The sequence below is a fragment of the Netta rufina genome, assembly GCF_964035555.1.
Source record: "Netta rufina genome assembly, chromosome: 24".
NCBI classification, from domain to species: Eukaryota; Metazoa; Chordata; class Aves; order Anseriformes; family Anatidae; genus Netta; species Netta rufina.
In genome coordinates this window covers 2,246,228-2,270,242 of record NC_140148.1, presented here as the reverse complement: position 1 = coordinate 2,270,242, position 24,015 = coordinate 2,246,228, and the positions used below count along the sequence as shown (strand labels likewise).

At 37.8% G+C, this 24,015-nt stretch overlaps 3 protein-coding genes across 3 annotated transcripts in view; all 3 read left to right on the top strand.

The window, feature by feature from the left end:
* The window catches only part of LOC311218427 (keratin, type I cytoskeletal 20-like), a gene marked incomplete at both ends in the record, with an annotated part of 3,809 nt that extends 2,306 nt beyond the window's left edge, over positions 1–1,503 (top strand). Inside the window, 3 exons of the mRNA XM_084301110.1 lie at positions 12–163; positions 1,064–1,104; positions 1,406–1,503. Of these exons, the coding sequence (XP_084157236.1) occupies positions 12–163; positions 1,064–1,104; positions 1,406–1,503 (291 nt within the window). The remainder of the gene's footprint in view (positions 1–11; positions 164–1,063; positions 1,105–1,405) is intronic.
* Positions 1,504–4,134: 2,631 nt separating this feature from the next.
* Positions 4,135–8,486, top strand: LOC311218583 (keratin, type I cytoskeletal 12-like; the record flags this gene model as incomplete). The annotated part of the gene is made up of 8 exons (XM_084301314.1): positions 4,135–4,791; positions 5,390–5,472; positions 5,756–5,912; positions 6,684–6,845; positions 6,943–7,068; positions 7,439–7,656; positions 7,937–8,019; positions 8,389–8,486. The coding sequence occupies 8 exons, from the start codon at positions 4,135–4,137 to the stop codon at positions 8,484–8,486; spliced, it is 1,584 nt and encodes a 527-aa protein (XP_084157440.1).
* A 4,905-nt stretch (positions 8,487–13,391) lies between these two features.
* KRT222 (keratin 222) lies at positions 13,392–19,691 on the top strand (the record flags this gene model as incomplete). Its single annotated transcript, XM_084301324.1, has 6 exons — positions 13,392–13,505; positions 15,605–15,733; positions 16,504–16,724; positions 17,766–17,842; positions 18,026–18,131; positions 19,478–19,691. The coding sequence occupies exons 1-6, from the start codon at positions 13,410–13,412 to the stop codon at positions 19,689–19,691; spliced, it is 843 nt and encodes a 280-aa protein (XP_084157450.1). The 5' UTR covers positions 13,392–13,409.
* Between the last annotated feature and the right edge of the window lie 4,324 nt (positions 19,692–24,015).

Below are 24,015 nucleotides of genomic sequence, written 5' to 3'. Positions count from 1 at the left end.
ATCAAATACAGGAAGCAGTTGCCAGGTTAGAGGCTCAGTTGAGGCAACTCCGCTCTGACATGGAGGCTCAGAACAACGAGTACACCATACTGCTGGACATCAAGACTCGCCTGGAAATGGAGATTGCCACATACCGCCGCCTGCTGGAAGGAGAGGACAGCAGGTGAGGATACACGGGCACGCTGTCAGCTTCGGGCAGGGTGACAGCTGACAGCATTGCAAAGATGGTCTGTATTCATGGATGGTGAAAGTGGTACAGTCTGCTCCTTGGGAACTGGTTTCTGAAGGAAAAAAACTGTCTATTGCCCAGCTCCCAGCTGTAGATTCCAAGCAGGCTGCAGTTTGTGCTCTGTTGCAGAGGCTGCCATGGAAGTTGGTTGAGTCTTTATCTGTCATCCTGTGCACAGGTACATACTGTGACTCTTCCTGAGCTGAGCAGCTTGATAGCTGTTCATACTCCATAACATCAGTGATGGGACTTGCGATTGACTTTTCCATGACTATAATGACTGTAACCCAGGCTAGGTATTTTTTAAAACTCCTTTAGACACAACAGGCACCTGGTCACATTACAGCAAGGCACTCACCCTGACCTTCTGCAGCCTGCAATGGATTCTGTTCTGCTGTTCTTGTGTCACTAGCAGCCAAGCTACTAAAATATGTAAGAAGTGCAAGTGAGCCCACACTTAACATCTGGATGCTCCAGTATCCCATATTCTGTAGTGGAAAGAGCAGAGATCTGTGAAAGAGCACAGAGCAAGACAGGCAGAGTGATGTTTCCCACAAAGACTCTACCTGTTCAGCAGTTCTGGCTCAGGAACTAGTTGGGGCATATCTGCATGAGCTGAAGTTGTAGCACTGCAGGAACTGCTCCGCAGGTTACTTTCACCTACAGTTTATGCTTAACAAATTCTACTTTAACTGAGAAAACTCATTTAAACACATGGTTTCACATCCTGATGAAAGGGAATCACCTACCTGAACGTACAGGGAATGTACAAGGTTGTTTCTTTAATATATTACGCACAATATATTTACACTTGTCAATTTATGATTTGAACAGGTCTGTCCAAGTGAATTTACCTGCAGAGGAGACTGAAAAAGGTACGTCACACAAACATACATATTTTTTGATGGCTTCCTGTTGAAATGTTATGGCATTAAGTAGCCTGATGTAAAACAACACAGTTTCAGAGCAAATTATTGACCAGTGAAATATTACGTAACATATAGCATGTTAGAAGGAAGATAAACCATAAACTGAATCTCCCAGAAGTTTACTTTTTAGTAACTGCATTGAAAAGATGCCTTTGTCTGTTTTCTCATTAGTGGAACTGCTGAGAGCACTATTTTTCTGTTAATATAGACTGCATTTTATTAATTTAGTGTTCAATTTCATTAGCAGAATCAAATAAAATTAAGAAGATCAAAACAATTGTTGAAGAGGTGGTTGATGGCAAGGTCGTCTCCTCTGAGGTAAAAGAGATTGAAGAGAAGATATAAACAGCGCCAGCAGAAGCGAGACAGCCTCTGAGCTCTAATTACATCATTAAACTTTATACAGAGTCCAATCTAATTCTCCAATTCTCCCTGAAATCAGCAGTGGTGGAAAAATGCCAAATTATCAAATCTCAAACACTTTTTTTGTTGGGGGTGTTAATAAAAATAATGTTTTGCATCAGAAAGTTACGAAGTGCAAGGTTTGGAGTTTAGTTATGCAGTGACTAAATATCTTGATGAAAGAAAACACAGATCAGCCTGTTACAAATGTGTTATTGTTTCCAAGACAAATAAAAGCTGAAGTGTTAGTCTTCATTTACATCAGAGTCTTAATATTACACTTAAAGAGTTGCTCAGTATAAATTTGAAAGTCAAATGTCCTGTAGTGTGAATTTACTACAGCTTTGAAAATCATAAAAATTGAATTTAGAAAAATATTGACACAAGTCTTCATCACTGAAGTTCCAAAGCACTGAACTGGTGCAAGCCATTAGATGAAGATATGGGACAAAATTTGTTCATGTGCTTGACAAACTGGAAGTTTTTAAAAGATACCTGTTATTTCTGAAACCTTAATGGACAACTTATCAAAACTTTAAAAGGAAGAATTAACTTGATAGGTATGATATGCCCCCTATCAAATGTGCTAGTTTAACTGCAATCCAGAGGTTAGCAATCTATTTTTCTCTAATGTGCTAGAACATTTAGAGTAGGTATTTTAAAAAATATATTAAAATGCTGATTCAGTGGATCTTTTCTGAACTTGAACTACCATCCAAATGCAATGCAGCCTCACTTCAGTAAAAAATGATTTTCCAATAAATAAATGTCCATTTACATTTCATAATAAAATAAAATGTAAAATTTAATAAGTCTTTTTATTATTTTCACTCTCTTTCATCAGGGACTATACCAAGCAAAGGTATTTCATCAAAAGAATACATTTTGCCTTTCAGTTCAGAAATAAGGAGTACCATTTCTGTTGAACCCCTCTCTATCAAAACCCACATGAAGCTTTTCCCATGCAGTACAAGTCTCCTATGCCACACCCAGATCTTCAGTCCAAGGAGTCTACTTTTTCCTCTTCACAACATAAACACAAAAGCTCTTCCTTTTGAAATCTCACCTGTCCAATACATTATTTACTGTACATATAAAGCTGCCAAACAAAATAATCTTCTGCTTTCACAATCATGAGTCACTGATACCAGGCTATCACATCATTTCTACACAAATGCTTTACTTAAACCTTTGATCTACTGCTCATAATACAGGTCTGCCAAAAAAAAAAAAAAAAAGCATCTGTACTTTTAGACGGAGGTTAATTAAAAATGAATAAATTTCTGTTGACAAATCCAGTGGTATAATGAAGCCAGGACAAAGAAAAAGCAATTTTCCGTTTATCAAAATAACTTCAAAAGGGAAGTATAATGATTTGGAAGGGTTTCCATGCCAAAACTTGTAACCTGCAAGAGCTATCTTTGATCTTTAGATTTACATTATAAAAGGCACAAAAAAAACCTAGTCAGGTGTTTCTGTGATGGTCTTTCATGTCCAACTGCATTAGACTTAAAAAACCATCAGTGACAAAAATGCAGTTGTAAACCATCGTGCTGTGAACTTACACAACACCCTCAACTGAGTTGTCCTGTGAACCCTAGGTAGAGGGCAGCAGGAAAAGACCTACGGACAGATTGATTTGACAGCATTTATAATTTCTGCATGGACCACACATGGATCCATACATCATAAAGGCTGAGGAGCAGACATACTGTTGGAGCACCATGGATGAAAGGTGCAATCAGTGAGCCACTGCCAGACAGAAGTCTGATGGCTCCTTCTTCTCTCCCTGCACTTGAAAAGGTGTCTGGAGGTCCCTTCTATCTCTTTAAGCACAAAGAAGATGTAAGAGAAACATTGGTTTTGGCATTAGACAGGTATTCCAGTGACTAAAGGTTTAGGGAAGAAAACAACTATAAATTAGGTCTAGTGTAATCAAGAATATTTTGTGTTTTCGTATTAATGACCAAGCTGAGTATCACTGCCTGTCCGCGTCTCCCCACATACAAAAAGTGTTGACCGCTTTTCTAACTTCTTATCAAACGCACCGAGAACACTAATCCGGCAGAGGTTCATGCCAGAGAAGTACTGTGAAGAGAAACACATTTCTGACACGCCAGGAAGTCTGATATGAAAGGCATCATTCTACTGCCTTAAGCATACTTCTACAATAATAGCCCCAAACCAAGAAAGCAAAGAATATGTAATGACAAAAAAAATTATTTAAGATGGATTTAAAAGTGAAAAGAAATTTCTGTGCTCCATTACACATGGCAAAACATTGTCAGGATGTCTTAGCTCTACTCCACCCATTCCTCCTCATACAGCAAACACCTGGAGGGTGCCAGATTTCTGCTCCCATGGGCAATTTAGATTTGCACGCATTATTTAGCTTGGTCAGGGCATACTAAGCTTACCTCCTTCCCCCCTCCCCAAAGAAGAGAACAGGGAAAGAATGAAGGATTTTGGTAGGAGGTGGGGACTGCTGCTGCAACACCCACGACATTCCCTATATAAAGGCTTAACGGTTCCCTGCTCAGGTGTCTGCTGAGCAAACAGAGCACCTGGAGCACCATGGCCCTTTCCGTGCGCACCAGCGGCGGCTCCCGGCAGTTCTCCTCTCGGAGTGGCCTTGGCGGGGGAGCTCTGCGGATGTCCAACGCTAGCAGTGCGGGAGGCTTCGGTGGCAGCGGGCTTGGCTTTGGTGGAGGAGCCGGGGGAGGTTTTGGTGCCACTTCTCTGCTTGGTTATGGCTCCAGCTTCAGTGGGGGATTTGGGAGCAGCTTAGGTAGTGGCTTTGGTGGGGGGTTTGGTGGCGGTGGAGGTGGTGGCTACGGCAGTGGCTTAGGCGGTGGTTTTGGGGGAGGCTTAGGAAGCGGTTTTGGTAGCAGTTCAGGTGCTGGTTTTGGAGGTGGCTTCGGCGGTGGCTCAGGTGCTGGGTTTGGAAGTGGTTTTGGTGGTGGCTCAGGTGCTGGGTTTGGAGGTGGTTTTGGCACTGGTGGCGGGGGGGATGGTGGCCTTCTTTCCGGCTCCAAAAAAGAAACGATGCAGAACCTCAATGACCGTCTGGCTGCTTATCTGGACAAAGTACGATCTCTGGAGGATGCCAATACGGAGCTGGAGCGCAAAATCCGAGAGTGGTATGAGAAAAATGGCCCTGGAACTGGTGTTCCTGGGTCTGGGAACGACTACAGTAAATATTATCCAATAATTGAAGATCTTCGAAACAAGGTAGCAAAGCAATGTACTTAATGCATCTTTGCATTTGTAATTCACCTAATAATAATTGGAGACAAATAACAAATTTCTTTCAGAAACCAAGCACAAAATTCTTCTATGTTAACGACTCTTGTAATAATCCTCCATCACACTGCACTAGTACGTGCTGAATTTGTCTTGTGTATTGACCGCAGTTCTGTAGCTGTATCACACAATGCTGTGACATGACTTGGTTTAACTGGAATAAAGGAGAAGGCAGTGATAGAATCCAGTTGTACTAGCTCTTGTTGATTGAAGTGTTTGCATTTTAGCAAGTTTCATGTTTTTTATATTACAAATTCAGTTCCTGAAGCTGAGAGACTACCTGGCAAGCTCTTCAGAGATTACAAACCACAGAACACAAACGTGTATTCTTCCGTTAAACGAAACATTCTGATTTGCGAAGTTGAAAATCTGTCCTATATATTTTCATATTTAGCAAATTCTATGAGAGTCTAACAACTTCCTTTTATTACAGTCATATTTAAAATTACAGTTACGTAGAAAGCTCTATCGATCTGCAAAGCCACTAGGCTATAAAATCACTCTGTGGACATTGCTTGCATTCCAGATCATTAATGCAACTATCGACAACGCAAGAATCATTCTGCAGGTCGATAACGCCAGACTGGCTGCCGATGATTTCAGACTGAAGTAAGTGCATTGCAAACTTGTAATAAAAAAAATACAATACAAAACACAATAAAAAATATACAATAAAAATAAAAAACTGTAATATTGCAAAGCCTGTCACTGTTATTTTAAGGGAAAAAATACTATGTATTTAGAAGTATCTCATTGCAGAATATGTTAATTATTAATATTGTAATAGTTTTGTGTATTAAGATTTCATATTAAAAGCTATATAAGCACAGAGTAAGTTTGCATTTGACCTCATCAACCACATAAAAAGCACATTTAATTACTTTCTTCACAGATATGAGAATGAAGTGGCTCTTCGCCAGAGTGTGGAGGCTGACATCAATGGTCTGCGCAGAGTTCTCGATGAGCTGACCTTGACGAGAGCTGATTTGGAGATGCAGATTGAAAGTCTGAATGAAGAACTGGCTTATCTTAAGAAGAATCATGAAGAGGTACTTTTTTTTATTTCTTTGTATATTCATAACAAGGTAGATGGAAGTGCGAAACATCAAATTATTCCCTTATTCATGCCAGTGGGAGTTTCTTGGTTCCATTATTTGGTTTGTTTGCTGTTCTGAGTTTGCTAAGAGAAGGAGGGAAAGAAATAGGCACCCAAGCTATGGGCTCTAGATGATGCAGGATTACTGTTCTTCTAAGTTCTGCCACTAGAAATACTGCCAGGCCATTTCTCTAAGAATGCAGAAGATATCTTCATGTACACTCAGGGCTTATGGAGTGCTGGCCCCAACAAGTTGCTGTTCTCTTAGCTCCTGGCTTAGCAGAACTAAACTTTTCATATTTTCCTCTTGACAAATCAACTCAGATGCCAGTTGCTTGTTTTATTCTGCCTGTACACTACCACCACAGCAGTCACTGTGTTGCAGAAAGTTGATACAAAATTTGCCATTAAAAATTATAAAGGAAATGGGAGCCAACTCAGATGCTTATCAGTCTTCCAGTTACTATTTTTACTCATAGCCTAGGTGTACAGGCTAGAGAAGAATCAAGAAGTTAAATAACAAGACTATTGAGACAAATGAAACAGACAGGCAAGATCTATATTAATATTTCACTGTTTTATATTCTTCAGAGATGAAATAAAACTTAATTAGGAAGGATTCTTGTTGCAGAAGAATTTACATCACTCCTATTTCTCTATACATATTTCTGGTAGAACTATTTTGCCTTTCATTAACAGAATCTTTTATTTCTAATCTCTCCAGGAGCTTCAGGGCTTCCAGAGCAATGCAGTTGGCCAAGTCAGCGTTGAAATGGATGCTGCTCCAGGAATTGACCTCACCAAGCTTTTGAATGACATGAGGGGACAGTATGAAGTCATCGCTGAGCAAAACCGTAAAGAGGCTGAAGCATGGTTCAATGAAAAAGTAACAGCCACATAAATAGCAAATGCAGCCAAATGCATGTAAAAGAGAATTGAGTATTCGAAACAGGAGAATTACAATCTGCTTCTTGCCATTTCAGAGTGGGGAGCTGAAAAGGGAAATCTCCACCAATACCGAGCAGCTTCAGTCAGGAAAGAGCGAGATCACAGATCTAAAACGGACTCTCCAGAGCTTGGAAATTGAACTACAATCCCAGCTTGCCATGGTAGGTTGAAAGGAAACTGCTAACTTGACAATTTTCCAACTTAAAAGCATTTTTTATATCTTGCACTATTCTACGGGATTAGTGACTTGCATTTATTTCCTATTAAAATCCACACTCTTTTAGTTCCTAAATAGTAGTCATATATATATAATTGGATTGCAAGTAGCATGTTATAAAACAAATGAGCTTTTATTTTCACATTCAGCGAAGTAGCAGCAAAGGCCAATTACCAAACTAGTATTTCAAGAAAAAAATAAATGTCTCTAAGTATTGAGGCCATAGTTACTCCCATAAACTGTTTCAGTTGTCTTTGCATTTGTAAAGAATCCTGGTTTCCTCAGTCAGATTATTTAAAATCCTTCTTACACAGAAAAAATCCCTTGAAGACACTTTAGCAGAAACGGAAGGAGGTTACTGCGTTCAGCTTTCACAAATGCAACTTCAGATTGGGAATCTGGAGTCTCAGCTGTTTCAGGTCAGGGCTGATATGGAACGGCAGAATGCAGAGTATCAACAACTTCTAGACATCAAGAGTCGTCTGGAAATGGAGATTGAAACCTACCGTCGTTTGATGGATGGCGAGTTTGTGTAAGTAAATAATTCATATAAAATATCTGTTTTACTTTCTGTAGCAATATCCTTTCCAGGAAAAGAGAAGAGGGATAAACAAGTGCTACGTTCACCAGAAGACAGAAAAGCACATACAAAGATTCCGAATAATCAGCTCTTCTTTACAAATACAACAAATGAACCATTTTGCTCAGTGATTATATTAATCAATGAATGGCAGCATGAAAAGGGAATAATACACGTTCTCGTGCACCTGACAAACATTCTGCAATATAGCATGTCTCTCATTCATTTTCAGGAGTGGAGGACAAGGACTCACATTTGAAAGCTCATCTTTGACAGGGTCTAAATCACAAACACAATCACTGGATTCTTCTCAGGGTAGGTAGAACTCAACTGAATACATATTTATCTTACAGCTGTTATAATAATTCTGACCATTACCATTCAAATAAATGTGTTCCCATGTTAATTATATGCACTGCTTTATATAACCATTAAAATTAGTAGATACAGAATCATTAAGTACTCATTTAGAATTCTCAATACTGTCTGAATGAGGGATGAAATGTCCCAATAATATTATTTCTAAAGTCATTATTGTAAGTAAAATAATGTATGCTATTCTGCTTAACTACATCATAGAGTTCATCATAGCAAGTAGCCAATTTAAAAGGAAAGAGGATGTAATTGTTGATGCAAGGCATGTTAACAATTTCATAATTCTTTTGTCTTGTTTATGCTGTTTAGATCCTACCAAAACTAGAAAGATCAAGACAATTGTTGAGGAAGTGGTAGATGGAAAGGTTGTTGCATCCCACGTTAAGGAAGTTGAAGAGAAGATATAAGGCACAGCCTGATATTGCAAAGGATCCATTCATTCCATGTTGCTTTCAAAGCAGAAGTGGATAAATAACTTTTTTCATTAGTATGAAGTAAAAAAATAGATTGGCTTTTTAACTAAGATTCTTTTACATAAAACATGCATTTTCATTCTTAGCAGGCATGCAATGTACTTTCTACTTCAGTCTATTGGTGTTACCTGCATTATTTTCACGGTGTTGTTTAATTCTATCATCAGTTCTTTGTTCAGTAACTAGAAATGTGATACAAACGTTAGGCATTCATTTAGATGTGCTTTTCTATATTTTTGAGCTAAAATAATTTCGCTATTCTAACCTAATTTTCCAGATTTCTTGGCTAATAAAAAAGGACTCAAAAAGCTTTAAGGTATTAGCCTCCTTTCATTCTTCATGTCATAATTTAAGACTGTAGATCCTGAGCTGTATTTGCCATTTTACTCTCATTTGCTCTACCATATATTGTGCCTATGGTACAGTGCACCCCATTTTAAGAAGTTAATCCAACAGTAGAAAAAGCACATGCTAAAAAAATACTGTTTACATGTGGGATTAAAGGAATACTTGATACCATACAAATTAAATATACCAATTTACAGCAATACAAAGGATTAAGAGGGAAGTTTTTTTGCAATCAGAACAACGTAACGTAGAGACCACAAGTTCAGTGGAAAAGAACCTATATGCTGGTTTCAAAGCAGCTACAAATGTTGGTTAGATGTCCCGGAGTGCCATCTGGTGGGAGCCCAATACAATATTTTGAATCCTACATTGGACTTCCGGTTGTCCAACTATTTAAAAGAACCTCTTATCCAGAACAAAATTAGGAACCAGAACACAATCCCTTTACAATATATGTCAGTCTTTTTTCTTGAGACAAAATGTTGACAATTTTTGTGTGAATACAGATACGAGTTACTGTGGCCTCTTACATGCATATCATTGTTTCTCTACAATACAAATGTTCTCGCATTCTATCACATTCCTTAAACAATTGATTCAAACTAAAATTTTTATGTGAGCATGGCTTTTGTACTGCACTTCCTTTTTCCCCTTTGCAAACCCAACCACTAGCATTTTTCTGCTTCCTGTTTGGAACCAATAAAAGGCAGGGTAGTTAAAACAATAATCAAAGAACTGGTAGAATCACATCTAAAATCCATTCAGTTAAATAAAAACCAGTGTGATAAATAACACAAAGAAATTAAATACAAGATTCTTCAATATATGTCAGTATGAAGAGGGAAAAATGTGAAACCCTCGAGTAAATGCACCATCTTCAGCAGTATGAGGAATTAGTTTTCTAAAAGCACGCAACTCAAATGTACCTCTTTCATTTCCCGTTAAAAAACAGTGCTGATAAATAAATGAAAAGAACGTAACTACAAGCAATGTATTTCAATAACATTTTTCTTGCTGCAGGCTGTATTTTTATTATTAAATAAACACTACATAAAATATAATAGTGATAGCAGAAGTAGACAAATTGAAGTTATGTAGCTGCATTTGATTAACAAGAGTACCATTACAGACAACGTTTTTAAAATACAGACTAAAGGAAATTTTTTTTCTCCTCCTAAAACAGGACAGCATTTGTCATCTTTCTTTCCTACCCTAAAATTTTCTCTTGTGTGGAAAAACTGAAACCACAGAATCTTCACCATTATTGACAGCATCTCCATTCTGAAGAGAAAAATGTGTCTCTTTTGTCTTCCTGCACAGACATATGTATTTTCATTACAACTGTTTATAAAGAAACATGAAATCTATCCACCCCTTATTCCATACCATTTATGTCATGCTCAGGTTACACTCTTTTCCATACATTCTAATTAGTCACCTATAGTAGTCATGGTAGTGGTAACATACAGTATTATATAGTAATTAACATGGTACAATTCAGTTCATGGGCTATTCTCACCCAGTATTAAATCTCCTTGAGGTACACACCGAACCTCTCCGTTCTTTTGCATCACCCACCAAGTGTATCCAGGTCCCTGAGCAAAAACAATTCCACGAATAGGTTTGCCTTTTCCTGAGGCAGGATTAGCCCAAACTGTTTTACCCAGCTTATTTCTTACACGCACTACAGGAACTTTATCCCCATCTACAGTACGTAACAGGTTTGATTGGGCAGGTCCAGCTCAGTTGGCAGATCCCCTAGTATTGACTAACCAGGTGGCCTTTGCCAAGTGCGTATCCCAATTTTTGAATGTCCCAGCGCCCATTGCTTTCAATGTAGTCTTTAACAGTCCTTTGTATCGTTCAACTTTCCCGGAGGCTGGTGCATGATAGGGGATGTGATACACCCACTCAATACCATGTTCTTTGGCCCAAGTGTCTATAAGGTTGTTTCGGAAATGAGTTCCATTGTCTGACTCTATTCTTTCTGGGGTGCCATGTCACCATAGGACTTGCTTTTCAAGGCCCAGGATAGTGTTCCGGGCGGTGGCATGAGGCACAGGATATGTTGCCAGCCATCCGGTGGTTGCTTCCACCATTGTAAGTACGTGGCTCTTGCCATTGCGAGTTTGAGGGAGTGTGATGTAATCAATCTGCCAGGCCTCTCCATACCTCAGGGGCTGCGACTGTGATTGCTGTGAGAACTTTCGCATCATTAGGAATTCAAATTTCCGAATTTCAAACACGCATTTGTTTTAATGTAGATTATATTTACACTGAATAATCATGCACTTTACCTACATGCACAATCATCCTGAATTTAATATTATGATCTAAAAAATAATTTATATATTATTATATTATAAATTGCTTAGGATATGTAGAAACCACTCCAGCGATGGTCTTGTGTGAAACCAAAGCAGTTTGCAATCCCAGTAACATTATCACAGAATCCAAATAATTGACATATGATATCTAAACTACAAAGTTAACTCTAAGACAATACCTGTAATAAAATACAAACTTTGAGAGTAGCTAGGATTGAGAATTACATAAAACCTAGTGAAGATACAGTTGCTTACACCTACCTTAAGGCTTCAAGGATGTCGCAGCTGGATGTTCCCTTTACACCTGGAAAAAAAGAGGAAAAAGAAAGCATTGGTGCCAATTTATTTTTAAAAGCTTTTAGAAATGTTATCAGCTGACAAAATTTTAGGTCCGGTAATAATAAGATTCATCCACAGACACTGATTGAAGCATAAATTTTGGTTTGTGTGAACAAATCCAGTATCCCTACAGAGCTCTGTATATTGTGTTTGAAACTGATACATTTCTGGGTTCATTTCTGGATGCTAGACAGCCCTGACTTTGCCTGATGGAAGCAGAAGTGATTCTGAGTCCCAGGGAACTGAAAACAAACTGCAAAGAATCAACATTGTGATGAGAAGAAAAAAGGAAGATTTTAAATTACATTTAAAAGTTCTTATTTACTTAGATACATAGGCTCTTCCTTTCAATGTTTGGATTCCTGTTTGTTTGTTTTTTTCCCTAATATGATTGTTCTCATACCATCAATGAAAAACACTGTTGATATTTTGTTTTTAGAACTATGGAAAATTAGAATGATTAACACAGTTGTAGAAAATGTAGTGGACAACAAAATGTTCTCATCTCTACCCAGGCCAGCAGAAGAACAACCAGCTAAGAAAAATAAAATCAGTACACAGGATCCTTTTACATGTGCCAGCGGAGAGAGTCAAGAACAAGGAAGCCTTATGCACACAAGGAGACTTTTAAGAGGTACAATGCTTCAACTTCTTAAAAGGAGTGTCTTGTGAAAGTTTACTGCCTTTTTCCCCTCCTTTTACTGATGCACATTCTAACTTGGAGTCTAAGACTGCATTCTGTTTAGCAATTTTTTTACTGAAATTAGGACTTTTTACTGTCTCATACTCTATATTACGGAAAAAAAAAAAAAAACTTTGAAAAATTGGTAAGAGAAATACTTAGTAGACAAGATCATTGCAATTGTCAGTACACAGCAGTTAAAATAAGCTAGGAAATGGAGAATTATTTGTAGGAATTACAGAACATCAGACAACCTTTGCTTTCTACCTCTCCCGTAGCTCTGAGGAAAGGCATGAGGAGCCAACAAAATCTGCCCATTCTGTGAACTGAGCCCCCTGACACAAGGCAGAGGTACTGTAAACACCTTCAGAGACGAACACACACCTTTTCTGACAGCAGTTAGCTACATTTGAGGTATTCATTCACCAGAATTTCTTGGTGCTCTGCAGAAAGGGAGCCAAAGCCCCCTTGCCACAAGGTGTGAAAGCATTCCGTGCCGCTAGCGGCGCTGGCTTCTGTCCCTCCTGTGTTCCTGCCCACAGAAACACAGAAGTGTCGGGTGACAGGATGCCAGGAGCCCAGCTTCTTCTTAAAGCAGGACAATGCCCAGCAGCACAGCAGGTCAGCCACGCTTTGCCTCAGTGAGCCTTCAAGGAGGGAAATTCTGCGTCATCCCCAGATATCTGGTGCCGATGCTTCACAACTGCTTGGCAAAGGCACGTTCCAGCAGCGCTGCCGCCAGCACAGGGGTCCTGCTGGGAAGGTGTCCTCTTCCCTTTCCCTGTGCGACTGCACTCTCATTCTGTGCAGCTGCGATTTTGTCCTTTGTTTTGTATCTCTTAACCCCACAGGTTTTGGCATTATAAAAAAACTAGGTTACAGTGCAACAAAAGCATAAGGACACTGTATGAATTCATATCAGTACATAATTTAGGTATCATCATTTCACTGCTGCAGAAGCGACATCTTTGCATTATTAAACGTCTTCAGAAAGGACTGAAAGCCCCCGATCTTCCAGTGCTTCCTCAGAAATAAAGCTCTGCAGCTTTAAAATTTGCCTGTACTTTCCCTCTCGTCTCACTGCAGGCAGGGAAGGCTCTGCAGCAGCCGCCTCACCCTATCAATAAGGTTCGGGCAGCCAAGGTGGAGGATGGGAGGGGAATGGAACTGTCCCAGCTCCTCCGTGAGATCAGGGCAAAGTATGAAACGCTCATCACCAGAAATCAGATAAAGACCATCATCTCAGCAAGGACCCAGGTAATGACTTCATGCAGACATACACCTTCCAGAGCAAGGAGACAACCCTTGTCTGTACAATTCCTCCCTCGGCCTCTATGAGGTACAGTATTTCCTTTTCAATGCAGCATATTTTTGGGGAAGGGATTTTGATTTTACTGCAGTAAGATTTGAACGAGAAGATACGGAAAAGGTTTTGTTTAGGGTATGAAATTCACACTAAAGGAGTGCTGTGTAATTCATCCGGATGCTTTTCTGTACCTGCAACAGTGATATTGCTGGGATTTAAAAATGACGACATATGCAGTAACACAGTAACCTCTAACACCTTTCAGTTATCCCACAGGAACTGAGAATCTTGAAAATCAAAGGCGATGTAAAGAAGCCATGTATATAAAGAAAGCTTTACAGTTTTTAGCACCTATATTAAAGAAAACAGCACCTTTTCGGGAACTGTTTTATATTGTTCACAGTAAAGCTGTCATACTTTTAGCAAATATAATTTGTTCTTTCATACAGATTTATTAAATGCTATAAACACATAATGCTATTGTTTTAGATTTACACATAAAGTATCTCTAAAACCTAACTGAACTTTGAAATAAAATGGAAAAACAACTTACAGCCATCAAATGCCAAGAAATTCAGGCTGAAAATTAGGTATTATATCACCCTGTTGTACTTAGGCACTGCAGAAATTCTGGAGGGTTTTGTTTGTTTGTGTTGGTTTTTGTTTTTGTTTGTGTTTGTTTTTTTGTTTTTTTTTAACCACAGGCCAGATTACTGCTGTAATCTGTCTGACCTACACTCTAATCCCGTGGCAACTATAAACCAGATGGTTAAACCGTGTCTGTGGTGGTGTTTGGCACACAGCAGCCAACGTGGACCGATACGGTCTCATCACATAAACTCTGCAGTACCCAGGCACAAAAGGATAGCCAAAGATTACTGAGAACTCACTTGTGGATTAGTCAAATCTAGAGTTCCCACCACAATGATGTCATGACAAAATTACAATAGGTTAGTATACTAAGGAGGGAGGGGGGAATTGATCTTATTTTACTTGCTTTGTAACACTTGAATTAAAGTTTATTTTCTTAGAGTTGATGGCATTGTGAGAACCTACATAAAGGTCTAAAATAGGCAAAAGAGCATGCAGAGTTTCAAGTGCTTATGGCACCTTCACCACTTGCATTAAAACTCAAAACTGTAGAGGAAAAATAACTTCCATAAGATAAAGAATTATTCTAGAAGTACAACGCAGTAACATACAATCAAAATCAAAGATGAGTTCAAATCTAAAATGACCCCACATATGCTCAGGGTTGGTTAAAAAAAATATTTGTAATCGGAAAAAAAAACAAAACACATTTACCTGTAAACACAACACAGTGCTTGGTTGACTATTCACTTTTTTTTGTTTTTGTTTTTAGAACAACTTTCAGGCTTAAGAATGACAAATTATCCCAAATAATGTTTTAGATTAAGATTAAGCCTAGGACAACGAAAAGTTGTAGATTTGGATATTTGAATGAATGGAGGTGCTTGCTCCAGAACAATCTGAAATCTAGTCAATGACTACATTAGGCAAAACCATAATTACAGCTATTGTCAACTGGAATGCATCCATGCAAGCAATCAAAAGCATTCCCTTTCTATAAAGCTGTTCCTTGAAACCAAAAATACATTAAAACCAAAGAATGTCATTCAAACATGGAACTGTTTGCAGGAACTGACTGCAGTTCCTTTAACTAACTGCCATGAAGTTAAGTGCGCTTACTCTAGAGGAGGATGAGGTCTAAACACAAATGGTTAATTTGTACTGGCATATTTCTACAACAAAAAGTTAGGGTTCAAGATTTAGCCAGCTACCTCCCACCAAGCACAGCAGGATATGGACTTCTGCACTACATGGTACATAAAATATCAACTCACCACTGTTAGCTCTAACAAATGTATGTGAATCTTAAAAAAAAAAATCCCAGTTAGAGATTTTTGTCTATTTCATTTTAATATTTTTAAATTATCTTCTTTTTTGTGTATACATATATGTATATAAATAAATATATATATATATATATATATATATATATATATATATATATATATATCTCCTGTAGCTAGAAGCAGCTACAGTTAAAAGAATGGACAAAGATGCAGAAGCGTTAAAGGCAGCCAGAGCAGAACTCTGTGAAGCCAGGCGGCAGTGGCACCATATGCAGATCGAAATTGAATCTCTCCATGCTGTGGTAAGAATCATAAAATGATAGTCAAAATCTCCTGGAAAAAACAACTATCTTTCTTGATGTAAACTATTCACAAACCAGTTTATGGAAGAAACATCCACTGTACAGCAGAAATACAACAAACACAAAAGGCAGAGCTTTGCTGGGGGTTTTCAGTTTGTCACACAGATCACTACCCCACAAGCAACAACCAAGTCAACTGCTCATGTTTTAGAGCACCGTGCATCTTGATTAAAAATCTGTCATTTGATGGGTAACACAGTTCATATTTCCACTTCTGCCAAGCATGTATTTGCATGGTATTCCCCCACCACGGTCCCAATTATTCTGCCTAGCAAACTCTGATCAGGTTTACTGTAAAAACTTTTTCTGAATGGGTGAACCAAATTCATCAATGGATTTGTGACAGAATACATCAGCCATGTCCTGAGTTCTGTAATATATTTAAGAGAACAGAGCACTCAGTTTTCATGCTGTACTTAGCTGGCTATCGTTCTAACCATACAGGTAAATCCAGCGATCTGCAAAATCAGTGATAGTGAACTGGTGGTACAACAGGTGGCTATTTTGTTTTATTCCATCTTAAATTATTACAAATGTTACTGGAAAATATCTCAGCAAAAGTTTTACCATAAAAACTATACCCTTGATCCTAAAGAATATTCTTAAAAGAACTGGTATGAAAATACATTGTCTGATTGTTAAGGAAAAGTGTATATAGCATTCTTACAGGCACACTTTTCAAATCTTAAAATATGAGTTAAATTTAACAGGAAAAGGGTTTGGAGCGTTCATTGCGTGCCACAGAGCAGCAGTACCACATGCAACTACAGAATTTAGAAGCTGAGATTGAATGTTTAGAGAAAGAGCTGCAGGAAGTGAGAAGAGGTATTGAGAAGCAGCTTCGAGAGCATGAAATTCTCCTGAACACTAGGATGAAACTGGAGGAGGAAATAGCAACGTACCGCAGTCTGCTTGAACAGGAAGAGAGCAGGTACTTGTTGATTAGAGAAACTACTCAGATTTATCTTCCATTTCAGAATTTCCCATTGAACTAACCATCAGAACTGTAAATACATGAACCAATCATTAAAAAAATACAGCATAAAGTCCTTATAAAGGTTTTCATTGTAACTCAGCTTTACCAATTCCATACTTTCTGGATGCCAGCAGCATGTTGCAGCTAGTAGCAAGCTTCCTGCATCCTCACCCAAGGCACTGCATGTTAACATAGGCTTTGTATCACATCAGCTGCTTGACACGGGTTCCATTTGTCTCAGAGCAGAGATGAAGCAAGTCCGTGTGTGTGAAGTTCCTGGAGAGGAGTTCACATCTCATCCCGTGATGGATGCCCATTTGCATGCTGAATTCATGTCACTCGGTGCCATTCCAAGTCTGTGAGGTCACACATTTGGAGAGCCTACACGTTAGGACGCTGCTTAAGAATAAGTCTTCTCGGGATATTTTCCAACTCGTTGTGCCTGCCCCTATCCCTGGTACACAAACACCAGTAATGAAATGTAGACTTGAGCGAGGCAGCTACACCTCCATCAACAACAGAGGATAAGGAAAGGGCAAAATACTGCACTCTGCACGGATATCTGAACTAAAGCAGGCACACCGTTCTGACGCCTTTCAGTGGACACTGCCTCCCTTACTCATTTCTGCAGAAAACACAGGTTTTTAGTCCAGCAACCTCACACAGCTGCGTAAGATTCCAGACAGGGGAGTCAGATTTAATGCTTCTAACTCTGAAAATATACACAATTCAGTATTAATAATATTAAATAGCTCTTCCTGGCACACAACCCACTCATGAAGAACTGCCAGAAAATAACAATGAAATGACACAAACATTTTCAGTAATTTTCTTTAGTTCTATGCTCAGAATAAGAAATCCTAACAAATAGTTGCTACAATCAGAGCTTCTCATCTTTCTCATATTCTAAAATTTTACACAGTTGCCTGTACAACAAGATATAAGTTAAAGTAATTCAACATTATTTGATGCTTGTAATAATTTTTATTTTTGCAGGTATCGTTGCTCTATACCTAATCAAAAGGATGACAAAAAGCCTACCACTAGCAAGATTACCTTTATGCTGCCTTCAAGTGAGTTTTTTAACACTCCCCCCTTAGGGGATTATGGCCTTAAAGAGGTTTCTAACTACAGACAAATTAATGGATATTACAGAAGGAACTTCTTCCAATAAAGCAGGAAGAAAAACACCCCCAGGTCCTGTGCCCTGACCTTACTCTTCTGCATACATGGTATATTTGCATTTTCTTTTATAGATGGTGTAAAGAAGCATGAAACTGAGAAGGTGGAATTGATGACAAAACAAGCAGTCCTAGATGGAAATATTATGAAGGAAAGTGCTGAAGCTCATGGCACTATACAGTAAGACATACATGAATTTAACAAAATAACAATTAAATGTAAATCGTAGGCATTATACATCAGTATCTCTGACTTTTCTTTTACTTAGCATCTGTTCTATCATTCCTACACAGCAAGGAAGCTCCAGAGTAGCAGTGGTACTTCTTCACTTTATATTGAATGGAATGTTTTAATAATAAATTAAATTTTAAAGTTCTTTTTATTAGCATTTACTTCATGAGCTAACAATGTCATGATGATGCTTCTAATTGCTATTCCTGTCAAGAATGAAACTATTAATAATTCATTTAGTTAAGACTGAAAGTAAAAGAGTCCATGCCATGTTTGCAAAGTCCCTGTGGGGCATATTTATGCACATAGATTCAAACTTGGCTGCTCTGACTTGCTACTTGGAACTCCTACGTTTTGCCAATTACCGTACTAGAGCTTGGCTCCTCAGTGGGCATGTGAACGTTTGTTGGTATGTTTTATTCTTCTTAATTTTGCTAGCACTACATTGCCTCATTCTTTTATTTTCTGCCACTCTTTAAACTCTTTTGTAGACTAGCATTTAACAAAACTTTTAAAACAAGCTGTAGCATACCCTGCCACTAACAATTAACTATAATGAGCTATTGAACACAGAAATTTAAAAATTGATGCTACCATATGGTCTACCGTACACATTCCACACTCGGAGCTTATTTCCATCTCACACTTTTATTCATCTTCCACTCAGTGTCTGACAGATCTGAATGTGGCTGCTTGGCCGGGCAGTTTACTGACCTGTGTAAGGCCCCCAGAATCAGACTTTTAGATTTTGATCCTGAAATAAATAGAGGATTACATCAATAGGATTTGGGTGTCGAAAGATTATTTGAATCAGATGGGTTTTCATTCTCCATATTTTACTTCTGTCCCCTTTTTTTTTCTTCCTTTTTAATTAATTGTAGATTTACATTCTGAGGTTTGGATCTGAACTAGATTTTTCTCCTCCCTGTTTTGAAGGCTTTCAGATGCAGGAATTCAGTCCTGCCCGATATGGTACAGAGGTTTTGTACAAAGTATTTGAGGCTGGGTCCTAAACTTTCTCCTTGTAAGCAAACGCCCGATGTTCTCAGAGAAATGGTTTTGTATCAGAGGCTACATAAAAATACAACAGCAAGAATATAATGAAATACCCAGGGGAATGAAGCTGTTTTAAAAAAAAAAAAAAAAAAAAAAAAGGATAAAGATTCAATCTAGAGCCTAGTTTCCAATATAACTTGACTGTTACATGGTTTCTCATCGCATTTTAAAAGCAGACCCGAAGATACATCTTATGTACTGCCTAAAGGATCATAAACACATTTGCTTTTTTGTTTCAGAACAGAAAAAGTGGATGAAGTTATTAAAGAATGGGAAGGTTCTTTCTTTAAGGACAACCCACGCTTAAGGAAAAAATCAGTTTCACTGCGCTTTGATCTCCACCTAGCAGCAACCGATGAAGGATGTTTGCACACTAAACAGAAAACTCTTCCAGACATTGAAGTCAGGCTGGTAATGAGGAGGTCGTGCAGTATCCCTTCTATCAAACCTTAACCTACAGCAAACTAACCCAAAGTTCATCCTTAACGGGCTCTGGAAATAAACTGTAGATGGACTTATACGGCCTCCTTCTGTCTTGCCACAGCTATGAAATCTTACTAAGTACTTCAACACAACAAAAACATACAAGTCTCTTAAAAGAAAGGGAGAAGAGCAAGGGCGTTAAGATTCCAAGAAACCTAACTTCTACTAGTTTTATACTCTGGGTACAGTCCTTTCATTTTCTCATTATTGTTGTTGTTTTGTAGTATTTCTCCAAATATTAAAAAATTAAACTATGACTTTATACTTTGACATATTCTGTCTTTGTAAGAGAGAAATTGTTTTCTCCTTCTGGAAATGAGAACTGCATATTTCATTCTCTTATTCAATATTGCATATGTACAATGACTGATGAAACCTTGCAATAATTTATATCACAACTGTCATATTTGAAATATATTTTAAAACACTTTCTAATAGCAAAAAAATTACATGCAATGATGCTCTTAAACTATTCACAACATGTTCTTTTAAAAGTAGCTGGTATTTTAAAATATTTTTAGACAATAACTGAGCAAAAATTTCTTTCCCTTATCACACAGACATTTCTTAAAAGTGTTGTTGCAAACAAATATTTTAGCCATATTGTTCCACTGACTTTCAAGCAGTAATTTCTATCAAAAACCAATCACTATCTTATTGGTCCATGCCCATCTGTACTACGACTTTCTTAACTATATCAAGTAAAATTATACCCCTTAACTGTTCAAAATTAAGGAGTCAAACAACTTTTTTTTTTTTTTTTTTTAATACTGGTATTTCATTCATTTTTGTGTGCTACAACAACATGAATTAAAATATCTTCAACAAATTCCTGTTTGGAAAATCTTTTAGGTAAATTGCGCTTTTGATCTCGTACATATAGCAAATCAGCAATACAGTGGGATACAACTATTATGGCTACAACTGAACGGACAAAGCAAGGGCTACTTATTCAAAGTAAAATTCTACCAAACCCATTAAGTATCCCCTACTACTACTCGAAGTAGCTAAGGACACGTACAAAGTGCAGTAGATGATCTTGCATCTGTACGCAGAAAAAACAGAAATACAAACTCAAACATACCTTATGACGTTATGAGACAAATTTTATTAAAAATAAATAATGGTATTAATGTAAGAACGTTTGTTTTCAAGGATTTGTAAGAGGTACGGACGTCACAAGCTCTCACTGACACCATTAGGATTGCAGGGGCTCAAAATCCACAAAAAACATATACAGTATTTGCAGGATCCACAGCATGTAAGATTTAATTTGTCAGTAATTGCCCTGTTACTTACGGCATGTGTTAAAAAACTGATACTGCAAATTCCTCCACTGTTAAGTTACGCTTCTATCTTCTGTTAATGGTAAGAACAATGCATTTATATTGTCCATGGTTCTATACCTACTGTATAAAGCTGGCTAATTATCATTAACCTTAAAACTAATCTGGTGTTGTTAATACTTGAGTATTTGGCATCCTGAATGTAACAGCCTGCCCTAGTACTTTCACTATGCAGCATTTTTTTTGTGCTTATAATATGTACATTTTACGATACTTGAATTTAAACTAAGTTTTAATTGCTTTCAGGCACTTTAAACAGGGATACAAATTTACCAAAGTAAATGATAGTAAAATAATAAAAATAATAATAAAACTGAGTTTGCCCATGCATATTTTGTGAGTTTCTATGTGTCTATCTTGAAAGGGAATGAGTGAAAAAGAAATAGAAAATAAAAGTTGGAGATAAGAAAATCCGTAGCACTGCAACTGAGCATTTTCTAAAGCTCTCCTCTGCAGTTAGTAAGACCTAAATTCCCTAAGAGACTTTATCAACACATGTAAGGTGAGCATCCTCCTGCTACAAAAATTTCTGGTAAATCCAGTAACCTCAACTAGATCTAAGGCCCTCTGCTGTGAGTGCTGCACAAGAAAGATCAGAAGATGGCAGCTGGCTTACAAAATTTATGATCTAAAAAAGAAGCTGACAGGCAAAGATAAATAGCACGTAAGTATGTAACAGAAACTTAGCTTAATACACACACCTTTAGAACTCCTTCGGCAGACTGCCTTGTGCAGCTAGAGCTTGCACAGGCACATAACAATTACCATATAAATACACGGAAGGCACTGCCAGCTCTGCAGTAAACAGTAACGGAATAATCTTACTCACAGACATGTTTTTTTCTTTAGCCAGTGGGTGTTTGGCTTATTGTCTGACCCATGGTACTTCTTGGTGTTCCCTCATCTCTAGCTTAACTCTATTTTTTTTCCCCTGATGATAGAAACTTCATTCAGCATAGTACGGAGCACTACTCTGGCCTTAACTTTGCAGTAAATCCTACACATTTTTTAGAGTTGAAAAATTATTGTGTATCTATAGTAGTCACTCTTATCTGGGAACTAAGCAACTAGAAAAAATTCACATATATTATTTCAACCATGCAATGGCCTGACCTTTCAGTTCCTGAAGCCATCTCCCTGACTCCACCGACAGCACAAACACATCCTGAGCTGTCCTGCAATGAGAAATTTATTCCACCAACATGAGGTTACCATGATTTAACACTCGATTCAACAGCTCGTAAAAATATACAGCTTCTGTTTGAAGTTTGAAACAACTGGCATAAACCCAGTTATCCTGTTTTATGATCGTGAAACCTGAGGCTAAAAGAAAAAAAAAAAAAGACTACAGAACATTGTAATAGCTGGTTTCGTTAACACACAACATTCTGTAGGCAGCCCACTCTTACCTGTACAAAGGTTTTTTTCTTCACGTGGGACTTCCAGACACTGACTTTGTTAGCTACATTAAAATTTGTTTTTACTCTAAACCGGATTCAAGTGTGCATCCTGGCCCTAACTGTATTTTCTCCCTTTACAGTGCATATATAGCTGGAGATCTTTTGCACTACTCGCAAAATCCTTCTTTTCAAATTTCAAGAGCTTATGTTTTTCCTAATAAACTACTCAAACTACTCAAGCTTCCACTGGTGTCATCGTGAACCTCATGTGGGAGTAGGAAAAAGAAGCACTCATGGTAACATCTCACCCTCATCTTCTGTAACTTTGCAGAATTCAAGACTACAATACTGAGGACTCAATAACATGGCACAGAACTCTTCACTGCTGGGCTGCTAATTAAATCCAGACCAGCTCAGCTATTGCCACCTATTACCTGCAAATGTCTGAGGTAAAAATGAGTTTCATCGTCTCTAATGAATACATGTCCTCATTACAAAGCTTATGCAACTGTTGCTAATTAAAATAGTTGAATAAGAGTGAAATAGTTGGAGCCCCCTGATTAGAATGATAATGCATAAACAAACCTATTAAAGTACATATGCTATGCAGTATATTAAAATGTGTAAAGGCAAAAATTTATCACTGTCTCAACATGGATATTAGGCAAGTAGCAAAATAAAAAATGTAAAGCGTGTATATGCAAAAACACATATAAAGATCCAGAATTATTAGTGTGGAAACTGAGAATCAGTAAAACTAAATGACCATATTCAATATTTCACTAACCTGTGCCAAATTATAATGTAATGCTATCAACATTAAATGCATTTTAATACTACTGTTATTAATAAATTAGAGATGAATGCATGAAGCTGTCAAAACAAGAGAACACTAGGCTATTTTTCACCTCTTGTAAGAATTTTCTCACCTTTTCTTTACAAATGTTCTGTCCACACAAAACTGGTACTCAGAAGATGCGTATTTGGCTTTCTGGAGATCTTTCCAATTTTTACATTCTTTCCTAATCAAATTGAAATCAGATCATTTTGCTGTATTTCAACAAACTGGCCACAGATAACATGCTGTAAGCTGATAGGGGTAGAGTTCCTGGCTCTTTATTTGTTCATAAAAGCATGCTTATTTAAGACCAAAAGCAAGCTGGGCCAGCCAAACTGCAGGCATCAAGAAGAAATGGGCCTAATTTGCAGCAGCTTCATATCATACTCAGTTTCTTCTTTTCCTCTTTTGCTGTCCTTTTGGATTAGGTAGGTATGATCTCTTTTTGTTGGAAAAAAATCAGAGATTTCTAGTATCTTTTCAAGAATCTTCGATGTTTGTCTTTCCTTCAGCTGCCACATTCACTAGGTGCACCAAATTCATCCCTTACGTGTCTGTAGCTTGATCTTTCTAGCCATATGACAGTATTTCAGTCCTCAACTTCATTTTCATTCTACGTTCAGTGTTTTCACTGTACAAACGACTCCTATATTGGACACTGAGCTCTGCCATCCTTCACATTCCTCCATCATTCAGAGCTGCAGGCCTTT